This window comes from Physella acuta, unplaced genomic scaffold (assembly GCF_028476545.2).
Source record: "Physella acuta isolate Inbredline_101_S28 unplaced genomic scaffold, ASM2847654v3 ptg000622l, whole genome shotgun sequence".
Lineage (NCBI taxonomy): Eukaryota > Metazoa > Mollusca > Gastropoda > Physidae > Physella > Physella acuta.
Genome location: NW_026732141.1, coordinates 950,815 through 971,121, shown reverse-complemented (window position 1 = coordinate 971,121; position 20,307 = coordinate 950,815). Strand labels below are relative to the sequence as shown.

General features: G+C 42.6%; 3 protein-coding genes across 10 annotated transcripts in view; 1 reads left to right on the top strand and 2 right to left on the bottom strand.

Moving 5' to 3' along the window:
- The window catches only part of LOC131948061 (synaptophysin), a 59,081-nt gene that overhangs the window by 22,802 nt on the left and 15,972 nt on the right, over positions 1-20,307 (top strand). The window lies entirely within an intron of this gene.
- Positions 15,998-17,144, bottom strand: LOC131948065 (uncharacterized). Of its 2 annotated transcripts, none has more exons than XR_009387958.1 (3): positions 17,070-17,139; positions 16,795-16,990; positions 15,998-16,653 (listed from the first exon to the last, which is right to left on the bottom strand). XR_009387958.1 is itself a non-coding variant. In XM_059309553.1 (3 exons), the coding sequence occupies exons 1-3, from the start codon at positions 17,070-17,072 to the stop codon at positions 16,368-16,370; spliced, it is 429 nt and encodes a 142-aa protein (XP_059165536.1). In that variant the 5' UTR covers positions 17,073-17,144; the 3' UTR covers positions 15,998-16,367. The 2 variants fall into 2 exon arrangements, 1 of the variants encoding a protein (XP_059165536.1); XM_059309553.1 differs by having other exon boundaries at positions 16,795-16,934; positions 17,070-17,144.
- On the bottom strand, positions 17,831-19,430 carry LOC131948064 (uncharacterized). The gene is made up of 3 exons (XM_059309551.1): positions 19,366-19,430; positions 19,023-19,239; positions 17,831-18,488 (listed from the first exon to the last, which is right to left on the bottom strand). Exons 2-3 carry the CDS (start codon positions 19,166-19,168, stop codon positions 18,005-18,007), a joined length of 630 nt encoding a protein of 209 aa, XP_059165534.1. The 5' UTR covers positions 19,169-19,239; positions 19,366-19,430; the 3' UTR covers positions 17,831-18,004.

The window sequence follows — 20,307 nt, the reverse complement described above, 5'->3', positions numbered from 1 at the left end:
CTAGCGTCCTACAATAGCCCTCTAGTGTCCTACAATAGCCCTCTACACCTGTGTCATACAATTAACCCTCTAGTGTCCTACAATAGCCCTCTACACCTGTGTCATACAATTAACCCTCTAGTGTCCTACAATAGCCCTCTAGTGTCCTACAATAGCCCTCTACACCTGTGTCATACAATTAACCCTCTAGTGTCCTACAATAGCCCTATAGTGTCCTACAATAGCCCTCTACAGCTGTGTCATACAATTAACCCTCTAGTGTCCTACAATAGCCCTCTACACCTGTGTCATACAATTAACCCTGTACACGTGTCCGATAATTAACCCTATGGTGTCTACAATTAGCCCTCTACACCTGTGTCCTACAATTAACCCTCTAGACGTGTCCGATAATTGACCATCTAATGTCCTACATGTAACCCTCTACACCTGTGTCCTACAATTAACCCTCTACACCTGTGTCCGATAATTAACCCTATAGTGTCTACAATTAACCCTTTACACCTGTGTCCTACAATTAACCCTCTACACACGTGTCTCCTACAATTAACCCTAGTTCCCCCATAAACCTGCACCAGGCCATGTCTGTGGATGTAGCGGCCCACCATGGTCCGCCACCGGTGGTCTGTTTGCGGGCGAGAAGGAGATAATTGATATTTCTGGCAGCAAGTCTCCCCCCGCTCACCGTCTCGCGCCATTCACGGGGGTACTTGACGTGTGGTCAACCACTCGCCCAGATAAATAAAGCTGCATTCATAGAGCACGTGTCGGCCGGCCTAGAGGATCCCCTCTACAACTTCAATCAATTCACTCGGTCTCTCTTGTCGCCGGCTAACATGGATTTTTTCTACGCTAATGAGGTTTACACTTGTGTAAAAAAATATTTGCTTCTTACAAACTCACGTTTTATTCAAGCCGTGTGGTTCGCGTGAGTAAACGATTTATCAAGAAAACATTAGTGTGAGTTGTCTCATCTTTGCTGGAGTTATCCGGGGCGTGCGTGCGTGCGTGCGCTCAGTGGGACTTGGGTTTGTCAGCTGGTAGCCTGCCTCATGCTGTCTCAATACTGAGGCAATCCATTAGGACCTTAGTCGAATTGTGTTCATGCTATCTCGACACTGAGGCAATCAATGAGGACCTTAGTCGAATTGTGTTCATGCTATCTCGACACTGAGGCAATCAATGAGGACCTTAGTCGAATTGTGTTCATGCTATCTCGACACTGAGGCAATCCATTAGGACCTTAGTCGAATTGTGTTCATGCTATCTCCACACTGTGGCAATCAATGAGGACCTTAGTCGAATTGTGTTCATGCTATCTCCACACTGAGGCAATCAATGAGGACCTTAGTTGAATTGTGTTCATGTTTCCTTTACACTGTGATAATCAATGAGGACCATACCGGTGTTTGTGATATTCTATTCATGCTACTTCCACACTGAAGCAATAAATGAAGACCTATCACTATACTGCACCAGTAATCGGTTGATACAGGACATATTTCATCCAACGTATGCGTTTCTAGTGCTGGAGCCAGCTGGAGGCATCGAGCTCACCTAGTCTCTCAGTATTGGACATCTGGCTTATATAATATGAGCACATACCGAACCTGTTACTGACTTGCTTGTGCTGATGGAGACGTATAGGCACCAACGTAAATCTGACCATTATTCTTATTGGTGCCCAATTCATGGGCACTCGGACAAAGGCTGATGCGGCACAATTGAATGTATGCCCTTAAAAGATTGGAGTCTGTTCTCCCGTGCCACGAATCATGTGTAGGCTAGGTGAGCTGTTGGTCTAATGTGGGCTACCAAGGACTGATGCCGCAAGTGATCTGAGATTTACCGTCCGTCCATTGATGGTTGAGCCAGAGAGATGAGAGCCCATGTCATTAGTGTGAGTGAGTGAAACTGACGGGGCCAGCGTCTCATCTTCTGCAAGTCAGCCTTGATCTACCCCGCGTGACTGGACGCCCCAACCTGGTCCTCTTGTTGTTCTCCACACGTTGATACGACTACACTCGCCTGCCATGATTGTTTTTATTATCATGTTGAAAATCTTAGATGTGGTAAGTCCACAGTCGCCAACCATGGGGGTACTTGCTGGTTATTAGACATGAAGGGTAGTATTAAACAGGGGGGCGCCACTGCTTATGTTGTTAGTGTCGTCTTAAACAGGGGGGCGCCACTGCTTATGTTGTTAGTGTCGTCTTAAACATGGGGGCGCCACTGCTTATGTTGTTAGTGTCGTCTTAAACATGGGGGCGCCACTGCTTTTGTTGTTAGTGTCAAGTCTTAAACATGGGGGCGCCACTGCTTTTGTTGCTTGTGTCAAGTCTTAAACACGGGGGCGCCACTGTTTCTGTTGTTAGTGTCAAGTCTTAATCACGGTTGGCGCCACTGCTTCTGTTGTTAGTAGCAAATCATGGATCCTACATCAGGACTTTGACGAGACGAGACAAAACAAATAGCTGTAGATAGTTGTATGTACTACAAGGTCGCACCACATGGTGTTTAACATGGTGTCACCACATGGGGTGTTTAAGGGATATCAGGAACAAGAGGAGACAGCAGCAACACCTCGTGTCTAGATTAGGGTGTCGTATGGGTCTTTACGCTTAAACATTGTCTAAACTAACAGGTTTACATTCTACATGTGTTTCTCTGTAATTTGAAACCAAGTTCAACTGCTTTATTATATTCTGCTCCCATATATCAGATATATCAACCAGATAAAAGTAGTACAGTTAACACTAACGAGCCGACCCGCGGCGTAGCATACGATGCTATTTGGTTGTTTTATTTTCTACTTTTCAGTAATTCATAATTTATTAATTTGACACTCCCCCCCCCCCCTTCCTTGAAAGGCGCCGTCCGTGACGACAGTACAATGAAAAGATCAAGCAGAACTTGTTACCTCCAGTTTCAAATCGTTTAAAACTAAATTATCTGCCCCTAATAGCCTTCACTAACTCGACCCGGCTCTACGATTGTAAACATTCAGCGTGAACCACAGCTCACCAGACTGGTGGGGTGGGGGTGAGAGCGATATGGTCTGTTGCGTCGTGGTGATGTTCACGAAGATAATTATATATATAGATGCCATAATTGTAAGTATAATTTGATGAGCATTTTTGCAGCGGTCGATAAATAAACCATTTCAATGCATATTGTTGAATGTCCAGTAAAAAAACAAAACCGGCGATAAGTCTTGGTTGGCCAACATCATTACATAGGCACGCGTGAGGTAACACATTGACTGAGTGACACCTTATTCTCCCAGTTACATGAGTTTCACAAGCTGCTACCCGTCAACTCAAATCAAACGGGCTTTTAAAAATAATTGCTGCAGCCCAGTTTGAGCGTTTGTAGATTTCTCTTCCAATGTTTGGTTTCTATAAGTGCTCTTGTGATGGCTGTTAGTTCTTTCCATTTGACAAAAATCATCTTTTTGAGATCAATCATCTTTTGTAAAGTTGATTTCTTAAACTTAATTAGATTTCTACTGGCTTGAAATCTTCAAACATACCGCAGTGAAATTGTGAAGACAGTAATGGGCAATTGTGTCTTATTTCCGCTTGCTTTTTGACGTTATTATCGGCCAACGCTCAGCGACTGAGCCAAGTTTCAATTGCTTGTCATTTTCAAATGACACAAATGACATGTTGTTTCCCCAGAGAAAAATAAATCGCGACATTTTGTCTAGAGATTTGTCCACTTACGTTTTAAATATGCCGGCAGCAGGCCCACATTCGTTGAACCCTACCAACGCTAGCCTCGTCTGTACATGTCATCGTGTGTGTACATGACGTCACATCTGTACATCTCATATGTACGTGTCGTCACGTAGTCTGTGGCACTTCCCTGACTTTAATCTTACCAAGACTTCCAGAGTCTGTGGCACTTCCCTGACTTTAATCTTACCAAGACTTCCAGCCTCCAGCGACAGACATCCTTGGCAGCGTATAATGGGGGGGGGGGGGTAGCTTAAACGTTATACAATTACGACCAATGAAAGAGAAAAATTGCCTCGCCCAATAAGTTGGTAAGCTATTGGTATTAATGGTATACACTTTCTACACCTTAAAATTTGGTTTTTACTTGGAAATGGCTTATCGAGATATTGCTCTTTTATATGTTGTTAACTACATTGGTGCATGAAAGTTTGTTCGTTCTTTCTCATTAACATTTGGTCTTTTCCGCATCATTGGGCCAGCAAGCTTCTTGTCTGTCAGTACGGCATCTTTTTGTATGACATAAGTAGAACATCTGACATTGACTATTGTATCTGACATTTTGTTGCATGTTAGCTGTAACAATTTGTTGCACGTTAGCTATAACAATTTGTTGCACGTTAGCTGTAACAATTTGTTCATCAGCAGTCAGCTGATGCATGTTCCCCCTGTCCACCAGACAATCAGCCTAGTCAGACACTAGAATGGTTCATTCTATCAAGTTTTTGCTGAATAATAACTCAATAATAACTCAATAGATGAGTTGTCTAAAGAGATGGCTATTATTCTATCAGACAGACACGGATACCAGCAATATATTGAGTCAAATCTTAGTGCCAGTTTTTTCTTAGTTTACCTACCCAGTCGATAGGATTACGCAGCGTAGTGCTAATCATTGGTACCCAGCACAGTGCTAATCATTGGTGCCCAACGAAGTGCTAATCATTCCATGTCGGACGATACCGACAAGGTGGGGATGGGTTCCCCAAGTACGCCGCCTGGAAATGATTCCATTTCTCTGGGCGCCGCCATTGTCTCCCGAGTTTAGCACCTGCTAGGAATATTAGTAGATTTAAAGAAACAAATGTCGCAAGTACATAGTATGATCATCTAATCTATACAGTTTTCGTTATGTAACGGTCGAGAGACCAACAATTATAAACAGTCGATTATTTAATAAACTGAAATGTAAAAATATATCAACTCAGTAAAATAGTAGACCACGATCTAAGGTGTAAAAACTGCCCGTTAGGATTCTTGTGATTGTGTAGGTTGTTTAAAGCTTGTGGATAGTGATTTACAGAAATGGCTGTGAATAGTGGTGTACACAAATTGCTGTCAATAGTGATTTACAGAAATGGCTGTGAATAGTGGTGTACACAAATTGCTGTCAATAGTGGTTTACAGAAATGGCTATAGTGAAGTACACAAATGGCTATAGTGATGTACACAAATGGCTACAGTGATGTACACAAATGGCTATAGTGATGTACACAAATGGCTGTCTGTAGTGATGTACACAAATGGCTATAGTGATGTACACAAATGGCTGTCTGTAGTGATGTACACAAATGGCTATAGTGATGTACACAAATGGCTGTCTGTAGTGATGTACACAAATGGCTATAGTGATGTACACAAATGGCTATAGTGATGTACACAAATGGCTGTCTGTAGTGATGTACACAAATGGCTGTCTGTAGTGATGTACACAAATGGATATAGTGATGTACACAAATGGCTATAGTGATGTACACAAATGGCTATAGTGATGTACACAAATGGCTATAGTGATGTACACAAATGGCTGTCTGTAGTGATGTACACAAATGGCTGTCTGTAGTGATGTACACAAATGGCTATAGTGATGTACACAAATGGCTATAGTGATGTACACAAATGGCTATAGTGATGTACACAAATGGATATAGTGATGTACACAAATGGCTATAGTGATGTACACAAATGGCTGTCTGTAGTGATGTACACAAATGGCTGTCTGTAGTGATGTACACAAATGGATATAGTGATGTACACAAATGGATATAGTGATGTACACAAATGGCTATAGTGATGTACACAAATGGATATAGTGATGTACACAAATGGCTATAGTGATGTACACAAATGGATATAGTGATGTACACAAATGGATATAGTGATGTACACAAATGGATATAGTGATGTACACAAATGGCTATAGTAATGTACACAAATGGCTATAGTGATGTACACAAATGGCTACAGTGATGTACACAAATGGATATAGTGATGTACACAAATGGCTGTCTGTAGTGATGTACACAAATGGCTGTCTGTAGTGATGTACACAAATGGCTATAGTGATGTACACAAATGGCTATAGTGATGTACACAAATGGCTATAGTGATGTACACAAATGGATATAGTAATGTACACAAATGGCTATAGTGATGTACACAAATGGCTGTCTGTAGTGATGTACACAAATGGCTGTCTGTAGTGATGTACACAAATGGCTGTCTGTAGTGATGTACACAAATGGCTGTCTGTAGTGATGTACACAAATGGCTATAGTGATGTACACAAATGGCTGTCTGTAGTGATGTACACAAATGGCTGTCTGTAGTGATGTACACAAATGGCTGTCTGTAGTGATGTACACAAATGGCTATAGTGATGTACACAAATGGCTGTCTGTAGTGATGTACACAAATGGCTATAGTGATGTACACAAATGGCTGTCTGTAGTGATGTACACAAATGGCTGTCTGTAGTGATGTACACAAATGGCTGTCTGTAGTGATGTACACAAATGGCTGTCTGTAGTGATGTACACAAATGGCTATAGTGATGTAAACAAATGGCTGTCTGTAGTGATGTACACAAATGGCTGTCTGTAGTGATGTACACAAATGGCTGTCTGTAGTGATGTACACAAATGGCTGTCTGTAGTGATGTACACAAATGGCTGTCTGTAGTGATGTACACAAATGGCTGTCTGTAGTGATGTACACAAATGGCTATAGTGATGTACACAAATGGCTGTCTGTAGTGATGTACACAAATGGCTGTCTGTAGTGATGTACACAAATGGCTGTCTGTAGTGATGTACACAAATGGCTGTCTATAGTGATGTACACAAATGGATATAGTGATGTACACAAATGGCTATAGTAATGTACACAAATGGCTATAGTGATGTACACAAATGGCTATAGTGATGTACACAAATGGCTATAGTGATGTACACAAATGGCTGTCTGTAGTGATGTACACAAATGGCTATAGTGATGTACACAAATGGCTATAGTGATGTACACAAATGGCTATAGTGATGTACACAAATGGCTGTCTGTAGTGATGTACACAAATGGCTGTCTGTAGTGATGTACACAAATGGCTGTCTGTAGTGATGTACACAAATGGCTGTCTATAGTGATGTACACAAATGGATATAGTGATGTACACAAATGGCTATAGTAATGTACACAAATGGCTATAGTGATGTACACAAATGGCTATAGTGATGTACACAAATGGCTATAGTGATGTACACAAATGGCTGTCTGTAGTGATGTACACAAATGGCTATAGTGATGTACACAAATGGTTGTGGATAATGACGGTCGTGTTGTCTGCCGAGAACGAAGTACACCAATAGCGCTGTTTGCCAGCTGCCGAGAACGAAGTACACCAATAGCGCTGTTTGCCAGCTGCCGAGAACGAAGTACACCAATAGCGCTGTTTGCCAGCTGCCGAGAACGAAGTACACCAATAGCGCTGTTTGCCAGCTGCCGAGAACGAAGTACACCAATAGCGCTGTTTGCCAGCTGCCGAGAACGAAGTACACCAATAGCGCTGTTTGCCAGCTGCCGAGAACGAAGTACACCAATAGCGCTGTTTGCCAGCTGCCGAGAACGAAGTACACCAATAGCGCTGTTTGCCAGCTGCCGAGAACGAAGTACACCAATAGCGCTGTTTGCCAGCTGCCGAGAACGAAGTACACCAATAGCGCTGTTTGCCAGCTGCCGAGAACGAAGTACACCAATAGCGCTGTTTGCCAGCTGCCGAGAACGAAGTACACCAATAGCGCTGTTTGCCAGCTGCCGAGAACGAAGTACACCAATAGCGCTGTTTGCCAGCTGCCGAGAACGAAGTACACCAATAGCGCTGTTTGCCAGCTGCCGAGAACGAAGTACACCAATAGCGCTGTTTGCCAGCTGCCGAGAACGAAGTACACCAATAGCGCTGTTTGCCAGCTGTCGAGAACGAAGTACACCAATAGCGCTGTTTGCCAGCTGTCCAAACAAGTACGAGAGGTCTACATTTGCTGCCTATGTTTGGTCCACTCGACCAAATATTCCTGTCTGCTAGTTTGGCAAATAGCCCTGGATTTAAAAAGACGTCATATGTAATTATTTTTTATGACCTAACTTGCAGGGAATTATATTTGAGCACACAGACACACAAAACACAACTAGTAAGCATAAAATTGGACGTTCGGAGTCCACTAAAGCCCTGCCTTTTCTCGGATTGGTGCAGTTAAATGGGCAAGATTTTTTTTTATATAGATCTAGACATGTTCTTGGTTTCTTGCTTGGCTGTTCTTGTAAGGATGTAACCTTGACAACGAATCCCTGGGGTTTCTTGTTAAATGTTAGAGTTGAAGTCAAGTGCAATCGTTTTCATTGGTCTTGTTTTACTGTTGGTCTATCAGCATATGGTGGCAGTTGCGCTTGTTGGTGTCGACGTTGGTCTTGTTGATATATATCAACATGGTGGCAGTTGGTCTTGTTGATATATATCAACATGGTGGCCGTTGGTGTTGTTGATGTCTATCAACATTGTGACCGTTGGTCTTGTTGATATATATCAACATGGTGACCGTTGGTCTTGTTGGTATATATCAACATGGTGGCAGTTGGTCTTGTTGATATATATCAACATTGTGACCGTTGGTCTTGTTGATATATATATATCTATATATATAAACATTGTGACCGTTGGTCTTGTTGATGTCTATCAACATGGTGACCGTTTGTCTTGTTGATATGTATCAACATGGTGCTTGATTCAACTATGTACTTGGCGTGTAACTTGACGAACTCACCCCCCCCCCCCCCCCCTGTGTATTGACGTGTAACGTGTTGAACCCACCCACTGTTTGTCCTGGAGATACTGTCACCATTGAGTCGCTCATCGCTTAATTTATGTCACAAAGCTCTAACCGAGCAACATCTTTTATCCTGATAGACATTTTTACATGAAATATTCATGGCTATAGAAAGTTTAATCCAATTAGCGGCTTGTCTCAAGCTTATATCACATCTAGTGTGTGTAGCAGCTAGTTGTCAGAAGTACACTATTAGCCATACACACCAACATTCGTGTGTAGTAGCTAGTTGTTCGACTACAATGTTAGACGTCCACACCAACATTCGTGTGTAGTAGCTAGTTGTTCGACTACAATGTTAGACGTCCACACCAACATTCGTGTGTAGTAGCTAGTTGTTCGACTACAATGTTAGACGTCCACACCAACATTCGTGTGTAGTAGCTAGTTATTCGACTACAATGTTAGACGTCCACACCAACATTCGTGTGTAGTAGCTAGTTGTTCGACTACAATGTTAGCCATACACACCAACATTCGTGTGTAGTAGCTAGTTGTTCGACTACAATGTTAGACGTCCACACCAACATTCGTGTGTAGTAGCTAGTTGTTCGACTACAATGTTAGCCATACAAACCAACATTCGTTTGTAGTAGCTAGTTTTTCGACTGCAATGTTAGCCATAAACACCAACATTCGTGTGTAGTAGCTAGTTTTTCGACTACAATGTTAGCCATAAACACCAACATTCGTGTGTAGTAGCTAGTTGTTCGACTACAATGTTAGCCATACAAACCAACATTCGTGTGTAGTAGCTAGTTGTTCGACTACAATGTTAGACGTCCACACTGAAATGCCAACATATGAGCCATTAACACCGAGCGAACAATCAATTGATTGCTATATAGAATGTTCTGGTGAAACGCCTTCTTAAAATTATCTTTAGAAATATACGTGCTTTTTAATTGTGATAATTGACGGTTTAAAAAATCAATAATACAATTCATACAAACTGCAAGTGAAAAAAATATTGATTATTTTGTTATTGGTTCATTGTATCATAGGTTGATTGATATAAATGTGTAACATTTGCGTAGAATGATTCGCACAAAGACAGTGGAGTACTGAAGTGTTTCTATACAAAACTCACTGTTTCTAGTAGGTTTTACTTGCTTCATTTTCTTAACCTTATACTTGGAGATTTGTAAGATTGTACTGTTGATAAAACAAAATATTTCGCTAGAAACTGGTCATTATTTGGTCAAATGTTCACAATTTACCAACAAAGTTCATTTGATGCACAAAATACAAGGCCCATTAATTAGGCGGCTGCGTATGAAAACAAAATATTTCGCTAGAAACTGGTCATTATTTGGTCAAATGTTCACAACTTACCAACCAAGTTCATTTGATGCACAAAATACAAGGCCCATTAATTAGGCGGCTGCGTATTAAAATGTTAACGTCCATAACAATAAAATTCCTGTACATGTTGAAATATACCATTTTTACATTTTTGATAAGGCTATTCTGAGTTTTATATACATTTTTAATGGTCTGATACCCACGCTGTATGTTCTCTGGTATTGGAACAACGGTGCTTTTATTCCTGTCTAGTGCCGTCTTGTTTCTATCAGATCTATCTCTCTGTTCGACATCTCCTCCCCACTATTTACACAGACCCCCCACACAAAGGCCGGCTGACACATTAAACCGAGGCTAAAAATACCAAGTCGAGGGATCGGTTTTTTGCTCGGCTGGTTTTTGCATAAGACAGCATATTTAGGGCATTTGTCCTACGGCTAATGTCGCTCGGCCAGCGTCCAGCCAGCTCTTCCGCGCACGTTTTGTCTGAATGCAATTATTTTCTCCGATAACATGTTTGTTGAATGCGGGTTTGTTCTTTAGCTCTGGTCAGTCACATTGATCCCGGTTTAAGAGTGGCGTCAGTCCTGCACAAAACTCAGGATTCGGGTCTTTGTTCTTTAGCTCTGGTCAGTCACATTGATCCCGGTTTAAGAGTGGCGTCAGTCCTGCACAAACCTCAGGATTCGGGTCTTTGTTCTTTAGCTCTGGTCAGTCACATTGATCCCAGTTTAACAAGAGTGGCGTCAGTCCTGCACAAACCTCAGGATTCGGGTCTTTGTTCTTTAGCTCTGGTCAGTCACATTGATCCCGGTTTAACAAGAGTGGCGTCAGTCCTGCACAAACCTCAGAATTTGGGTCTTTGTTTCCCCGTTGGTTTCATTAACATTTAGCGCCAGTACACTAGAAACCTCATGATAACGAAAGAAACCATACAATTTATGTTCTTTCTTTTTGCCTTTAGATTCAACTAGAAAATTCCTTGAAAATCTAGTCTTTCTTATTGCCATTGATTTAAAGTACAAACCTTATAGATTGGGTAATTTTATTGCCCTTTGTCTATAGTCTATACTAATAAAATAGAAACCTATTCTTATGGCCCTTGGATTAAAGTAGAAACTTATACTCATGACCCTTGGATTAAACTAAAAACAAATTATTCCTATTTCCCTTGGATTAAACTAAAAAAAAATATTCTTATTGCCCTTGGATTAAACTAAAAAAACTTATTCTTAATGCCCTTAGATTAAACTAAAAAACTTATTCTTATTGCCCTTGAATCAAACTAAAAAACGTATTCCTAATGCCTTTGAATTAAACTAAAAAACTTATTCTTATATCCCTTGGATTCAACTAAAAAACTTATTCTTATTGCCCTTGGATTAAACTAAAAAACATATTCTTATTGCCCTTGGATTAAACTAAAAAACTTATTCTTATCTCCCTTGGATTAAACTAGAAACTTGTTCTTATTGCCCTTGGATTAACATCCCACTATGTACACCAGAGCATGGGAAGATTGAATCTTTTCTTTATAACAGGATACTGTTGCCGTCCTTTTGCCGGATGATAAAACTTGGATGAAGTAGCATAGCATTGATCTCACAAGTTTTGTATTGAGTTGTCTGAAGACGCGATCTGATGATTGGGCTTCCCCTGTTTGACGTGTCTGTTTGTTGATTAACAGATGCCCCAATGGGCGACCGTCCCCATGAAAAGATGAAAAGCCGGCGACCAGCCTCGGCGGGATACATTCTTTCAGCGGTTTGCTTTCTCAGGGCCTGTTGTCTTATTGATTCATCTCGTCCTTTGGGATGGGTCGAAGTTTGGCAGGGCTTTACAGCTCTAGGGGGAAGTTTCTTGCTAGCAGTGGCTTGTGGAAGTTGTTGTCTTGTTGGTGTGCTGCTGCTCTGTCTCATCGAGGTCGTTACTTCTGATGTGTGGATGTACCCTCGATATGGTTGGAGTCTGATGGTGTCCCCACGGTCTTATGGTGTCCTTGGACTGGGTTGAGTCTGATGGTGACCCCTGGGTTGGGGTCTGATGGTGACTCCTGGGTTGGAGTTGAGTCTGATGGTGACCCCTGGGTTGAGTCTGATGGTGACCCCTAGTTGGGATTGAGTCTGATGGTGACCCCTGGGTTGGAGTCTGATGGTGACCCCTGGGTTGGAGTTGAGTCTGATGGTGACTCCTGGGTTGGAGTTGAGTCTGATGGTGACCCCTGGGTTGGAGTCTGATGGTGAGCCCTGGGTTGGAGTTGAGTCTGATGGTGACCCCTGGGTTGAGTCTGATGGTGACCCCTAGTTGGGATTGAGTCTGATGGTGACCCCTGGGTTGGAGTCTGATGGTGACCCTGGGTTGGAGTTGAGTCTGATGGTGACCCTGGGTTGGAGTCTGATGGTGAACCCTGGGTTGGAGTTGAGTCTGATGGTGACCCCTGGGTTGGAGTCTGATGGTGACCCCTGGGTTGAGTCTGATGGTTACCCTAGGTTGGAGTCTGATGGTGACCCCTGGGTTGGAGTCTGATGGTGACCCCTGGGTTGGAGTCTGATGGTGACCCCTGGGTTGGAGTCTGATGGTGACCCCTGGGTTGGAGTCTAGTCTGATGGTGACCCCTGGGTTGGAGTCTGATGGTGACCCCTGGGTTGGAGTTGAGTCTGATGGTGACCCCTGGGCTGGAGTCTGATGGTGACCCCTGGGTTGGAGTCTGATGGTGACCCCTGGGTTGGAATTGAGTGGCAGTGACAGTTCTCTCTGACAGACCTCGTGTCCCTGCATTAAAACGCTTACGTGTACAAGTGCTCGTGTTTGGGTGACCCTTGACCTGTGGTGACGTGCTGTCACAGCTGTAAGTGCTTTTGTTGTCGCCACCTTCAATAGTTAACGTACTAGAGTTTTTGTTTTGGTCGGGTTTATCTATCGATTTCCTCTTCTTCTGGACGCATTCTCCTCAAATATTCATGGCAGTTTGGATACTACATTTGCTGGATTCGTCACGAGAAATACTTGCTCACGCCTGGGGTTATTGCATTGTGTTGGGCTCATTAAAAACTTATTTAAGTCTTAGGCTAATACCATTAAATTTACAATTTTTAAATTAGTGCTTTGCAGTTTACTTTTCTCACTTAGCGGGGTTGGCGGGTTGGTAGCGACAGACTTACCGTGGAAATAAAACTATTGGTTGTGCGGGTTGGTACCGGCAGACTTGCTGCGATAAATAAAACGTGTGGTTGTGCGGGTTGTTCGTATCCCATGTACCAGAGCCCGACTTGATTGCTCCCTCAGGGCCAGCCCCATTTGTCTATCAAACATCTCCGTTACACTGTCTGATGTAAATCATCTACCGTCGCTTCTCGCCGCATAGACCCCCCACCCCCTAGAGACGTCACGCCGTCGTCTCATGGCCTACGTTGTGTGGGGATATTGGCAATAAGTGCCTTATATCAGAGGGCCCCACCTTCTGATTGACGTGACTGGCTGTGTATATGTTGTGACCAGATGGCACCCACAGTCTGACAGGTTTGTATTGAACAAGTCCTGCTCCAGCTCCCATACATCTCCTTGTATCTGCTGTTTTAAACCTGACATTACTCTCTTCGTGGCCTTCACTCAACATTCGACCTTTCGCGGCCCGGTCATTTGCATAAGATTACAAGAAATGATGGCATGGGGAGACAAGAATTGAGATCAAAGCTCTCCTTTCGGGTGACAGAACCAGACAAGATGACCTCCCTTTATGCCATCTTATCTCCCCTTTATGTCGCCTTGATAGCTAGCTCTTTGTCCCGTGTGGGATACACTTGCCAGGGGATGAAGAGTTGATACATAGTGTGGCTTTATCAACATGGTGTGTGGCTGTATCAACATGGTGTGTGGCTGTATCAACATGGTGTGTGGCTGTATCAGCATGGTGTGGCTTTATCAACATGGTGTGTGGCTGTATCAACATGGTGTGTGGCTGTATCAACATGGTGTGTGGCTGTATCAACATGGTGTGTGGCTGTATCAACATGGTGTGTGGCAGTATCAACATGGTGTGTGGCTGTATCAACATGGTGTGTGGCTGTATCAACATGGTGTGGCTTTATCAACATGGTGTGTGGCTGTATCAACATGGTGTGTGGCTGTATCAACATGGTGTGTGGCTGTATCAACATGGTGTGTGGCTGTATCAACATGGTGTGTGGCTGTATCAACATGGTGTGTGGCTGTATCAACATGGTGTGTGGCTGTATCAACATGGTGTGGCTTTATCAACATGGTGTGTGGCAGTATCAACATGGTGTGTGGCTGTATCAACATGGTGTGTGGCTGTATCAACATGGTGTGTGGCTGTATCAACATGGTGTGTGGCTTTATCAACATGGTGTGATATCTGTATCAACATGGTGTATGGCTGTATCAACATGGTGTGTGGCTGTATCAACATGGTGTGTGGCTTTATCAACATGGTGTGTGGCTTTATCAACATGGTGTGTGGCTGTATCAACATGGTATGTGGCTGTATTTTATAGTATCTCTGTATGAACATGATGTATTCCTGCATCAGCACATTGGCTACTAGCCGCTACAGTGAGACTGTTGAGTGTTTATATATCACACAGCATTAGTGTTTGCTTTCTGAAATATTTTGTTACATTTGGAAGAGTGTCGTCGTTTTTGTTTTTGTTTCAACAACTACCTGCCCACGGTACTTCACCTTTGTGTATGGCCTGTTTAACCACTCAGCTTAGTACAAGCTTTACAGGCTAATCTTGACCTTAGGGTGGAAATGTGGAAACATTTACACAGTTGTAATCTTTAATTCGCATAGTTCTACATGAAAGAATCACATCATTCAATAAGTAAAATAAATTGTCGAAGGTGACCTTTTTAAAAACTTTTTAAAAATATTTTTAAAATGACCCAACTACACTGATTCGTCTAACTTCAAAAACATATTATTTTAGGAATCGAAAAATTGTAAACTGAATTTTTTTTATATATTAGCATTTTTCCTCATAATATTTCCTGAGCTGCTATTTTTTAAAATTGTGAAACGATTTTTTTCTTATGAAAGTGTTGTAGAGTTTTTTAAAGCCATTAGAGATTTTGTTTTTATCGTATTCTTTAAGGAAATAAAAAGTGATTTTAATAAGATATTTTCTCTTGTCTTGTACCGGCTGCTACACCACGTGAGGCTGGCAGAGTTTTTATAAACCTCAAGATAATCACTAACCCTAGCTGTAGGCAGTTTTTATAACACTAACCACTGCGTTTGTCAACCTGAAGATAATCTCTAACCCTAGCGGTGGGCAGTTTTTATAACGCTAACCACTACGTTTGATAACCTGAAGATAATCTCTAACCCTAGCTGTGGGCAGTTTTTATAACGCTAACCACTGCACTTGTCAACCTGAAGATAATCTCTAACCCTAGCTGTGGGCAGTTTTTATAACGCTAACCACTGCGTTTGTTCACCTGAAGATAATCACTTCTCTAACCCTCGTTGTGGGCAGTTTTTATAACGCTAACCACTGCATGTGATAACCTTAGATAATCGCTTCTCTAACCCTAGCTGTGGGGAGTTTTTATAACGCTAACCACTGCGTTTGTTAACCTGAAGATAATTCTCTAACCCTAGCCGTGGGCAGTTTTTATAACGCTAACCACTGCGTTAGAAAAGCAATTTCTATAACCCCCATGATGACAGGACACGCATTATCTTAACTGCTAGTAAACAACCACTGAAGAATCATTTTTTTCCTTATTTAAATTTATTAGCCGAATGCTTACTTCTCAATATATCAAATGGTTTTATTATTTGACTAGTATAAGTCTTCTACTTATCTTTGCTAAAATATGAATGTACCAGTTTTTATCCAAATGCAATTTTAATTCAACTCTTTTGTTTGCGCTATCTTTGTGGCTTAGAAAGAGGAACATGTATTTTTTCCAAAGCAAGGCACCTGGTAAAATGGTTCTGATCCTATACGTACCGGCTCTTCCGGTTGTACCGGCACCCGATTGGCCAACTTGCCGGCCAGCGAGGTGAACACCCGGTCAACGTTGGCGCCTGTCTTAGCGCTACACTCAACATACATGGCCCCGATGGTCTGGGCCAGGGAGTTCGCCGTCTCGTGGTCTATGGCTCGGCTCTTGGCCAGGTCGACCTTGTTGCCGACCAGTATTAGGTCAACGTCTTCTCCGGCATGTTCGTGGACCTGTTGCCGACCAGTACAATGTCAACATTTTCTCCGGCATGTTCGTGGACCTGTTGCCGCCAATGTTCGTGGACCTGTTGCCGCCAATGTTGGATGTGGTTGAAGCTGGACTTTTGGCTCAGGTCAAAAACCATAACAATACCGACAGCATTTCTGTAATGAATCTTTGACAACGCTTGGAAACGTTCCTGCCCGTGCGTATCCCAGAGCTGTAGCTTGACCTTTACCCCCGACACGTCAACTGTCTTTGTGCTTGAGAGAAAATAAAGAGTCCAGAGTTGTGTCGGGTTTGAGCAAGTGGGTTGTAAAATGTGGGTTGTAAAATGTGGGCTGTAAAATATGTAACGGTTACCTGAAGTCTACTGAGCGGGTTGTAAAATATGTAACGGTTACCTGAAGTCTGCTGAAAGGGTTGTTTTGAAAGTGCTGTCAAAAGCTACCCGATCGTGTGTGTAGCGCAAGAGTAGAGTTGTCTTCCCCACAGCCGAGTCCCCCACCACGATCACTTTGCTGGAGTAGCTGCTCTCCTCCGTCTGTAATGGAGCGTTGGATTCACGTTGGTAGCTTACCTTGGTAACTCATGTTCTCTCTAGCATGGGATGATTGTTTTATTAAAATACATACTTTGTTCATCTCTGTCAGAAAAGATTATAAAAAATAAAACTTACCATTCTGTTAGCCAACAAACGCTAGCTCGCATTAATGCACCCGGGATGAAATGTTTTCACCCAAGCCACGTGATACGTCAGCCATCGATATTATCATGTGGTCGTGACACTAAACTTATCTCAAATGTCCAATCGTGATGTATAGTATAGACTGATAGGTTTGTAGTCACGTGACTACACGTTACTTACCAGCTTCGTTAGACATGAGCACTGTCAGCTGCTGGTGACACTATCGTCTTCAACTGGCGGAGCTTCGGTCTAAACAATTATCTGATGGTGTGTGAGCAGCTTTCAATGGTGGTTGCTCCTCTCGATTTGTTTCGCCATTAGCTAGCGACCGATGTTCAGTTGGTCAGTGAAATAAGTAGAATATAACACATTCTGAAAACACTGTATTATAAGCGTCTAGTTACATTTAGTGTTTGCTGGGACTTTAAAAAGGAAAGTTTTGGGCGTATAAAAATGATGCTGCTTTATCCATGTTTTTCCAAACTTAACTAGCCAAAATATTTTCTGCGTTTTTTTTTTTGTTTGAATCCCTATACTTGTGTTGGTGTTGTTGTTTAAAGGAAGTTTTTTTTAAAATTTGATGAAAACTTTAAGGTAGCTTTGCAAAATAGAGACAGTCAATATATTATCAGATAGTTTTATTACCGCTTTGAGGCCGCACATTTGAATGAAACATGCATGATACAATAAATGTTATTTGTACACATATACAATGAAACCTACATACTACATGGTACACATTCACGACACATGTACATTGTACATATTTACATAAAATTACACAAATCTATCTGTACAATTTACTTAAAGAAACATGCATCATAATATATCTTGAACACTTTTTTAAAGCATTATAAATGTATGCTTCGCACTATGTACATTGTTTAAATAAAATAAAGCCATAAGATAGAACTAGTCCACGAAATTTACAATGTAGAGCAGGAATCCGAGCCTAAACAGCCATAGCCATGCACCCTGTGAGATGAAATACTGACGGGTGGTCTCTGTGGGTGGGCTGTGATTCTCTCTTCTTGCAGCTGCTCCACCCACATGTCCGCCATGTTGGTGAACACCTGCTGCACGTTGGTCGCGTCCTTGGCGCTGGCCTCAATGTACTGGGCGCCGATGGCCGTAGCCAGCGAGAGTGCCGCCTCTCGGCTGACGACGTGCTGGAGGTCCGCCTTGTTGCCCACCAGCAGCTTGGCGCAGCACCCCCCGCCGTACTGCTGCGCCTCCTGCACCCACCGGCTCACGTTCTGGAAGCTCTCCATGTCCGTCAGGTCGAAGACAAACGCCAAGCCGTTGGCGCCCCGGTAGAAGCTGGACACGATGTTCCGGAACCTGTCCTGGCCCGCCGTGTCCCACAGGTGCATCTTGACCTGCACGCCCTTCGCCTCTAACGTCCGGATTCTGGGGAAGAAAGGTCGTTCATTGGAGGGTGGGTTTGGTACGGAGCTATAACAGTCATGGAGGTTGGATGTTTCAGTTAGTCGGACCTGTATCATTGAATAGCTGTATAATAATAGATTTAGAGCTCAGATAGTGAAGCTAGTTAACAGAGATATAACACCATTGTAATAGGGTAACAACGCTGATCAGAGGGTAAATACCCCGCTTGTAACAGGGTAAGCACATCTTGTAATAGGGTACCTCCCCTACGAGCAGAGAGTTTCTTCCAGGCATCTCTTCGGGGGGGGGGGGTGTATAAGCCCCCCCCCCCCCGAAAATTTTTTACCGCCCCCCCCCCCCCCCCCGAACGGAATGAAATTTATATAATTTATATAAAAAATATATACTTTTAACAGTGTCCGCCCCCCCCCCCCCCCCCGAAGAAAGTTTACCGCCCCCCCCCCCCCCCCCCCCCCGAAAATTTCAAGTGCCCCCCCCCCCCCCCGGAGAAAAAAGTCTGCCTACGAGTGACCCGATGAATAAACTGAGCCTTACCTGAAGTCGACTCCTATCGTTGTAATGTAGCCCTGGCTGAACGTGTCGTCCGCATACCGCAGCAGTAGCGAGGTCTTGCCGACACCCGAGTCGCCCACTAGAATAACCTTCATCACGTACTCCCCTAGGTTTGTTGCTTGGCTCATTTCCGTCTCACTCAAACTATTCTCTTTTAACTGGGAGCCTTGGTGTTCGCAGGTCAGGGTTGTGATCAAATCTACGATAACGGCACGGTGAAAGTTATTAGTTTAAGGAAATTAACTTCGCTAATGCTTTAACAGAGAGGAATTAGATGTGATTAGAATGTAATGTCTAATGTAATGTTTGAGCCGGTTATTTATACCCCATTTCTGTACAGCTATATTGTGTGGTTTGGCCAACGTGGCTAATGGTACGTGTGTCGAATTCTTTGACAACTGTATTTCTATTGACTGGGTAGTCGAGATGTGAACAAGAAGCTAAAAATAGATTGATCTGACTAATACTCCTTATCGGGAATTCCCGTCTTTAACTCTATAAAGCTTGTTTTGACGAAAGTGTAGGGGGGGAGGGGGGGCAATTTTTTTTTTACATACAATTACATTGTTTATAATTTCTATAGCATGTTGTACTTGGCTCATTATCCCCAATATTGCACTTTAAAATCACAGTTCAGTGTGTTGATTCATTGCTCCTGTATGTATTAGGGCCTACAAATACGGTTTGAAACACGTTTTATTGTTGATACTGCTTATGTAACTTTGTATCACTGCTCAAATTTCGTTTATGTCTTAATAAACATTTTTAATGATGTAATATGTTGGTCAGTTGAAGAAGTACACATTTCTAATGTGTTGGTCAGTTGAAGAAGTACACATTTTTAATGTGTTGGTCAGTTGAAGAAATACACATTTCTAATGTATTGGTCAGTTTAAGAAGTACACATTTTTAATGTGTTGGTCAGTTGAAGAAGTAAACATTTCTAATGTGTTGGTCAGTTGAAGAAGTACACATTTTTAATGTGTTGGTCAGTTGAAGAAGTAAACATTTCTAATGTATTGGTCAGTTTAAGAAGTACACATTTCTAATGTATTGGTCAGTTTAAGAAGTACACATTTCTAATGTATTGGTCAGTTGAAGGAAGTACACTTTTCTAAAGGGTTGGTCGGCTAATGCAAGTCCAGCGAGCTGGTCAACTGACCACTGATACAATATAAGCCAACAGCCCTGTTTCTTCCTGGTCAACTGACCACTGATACAATATAAGCCAACAGCCCTGTTTCTTCAAGTCCTTTGAGCCACTCAG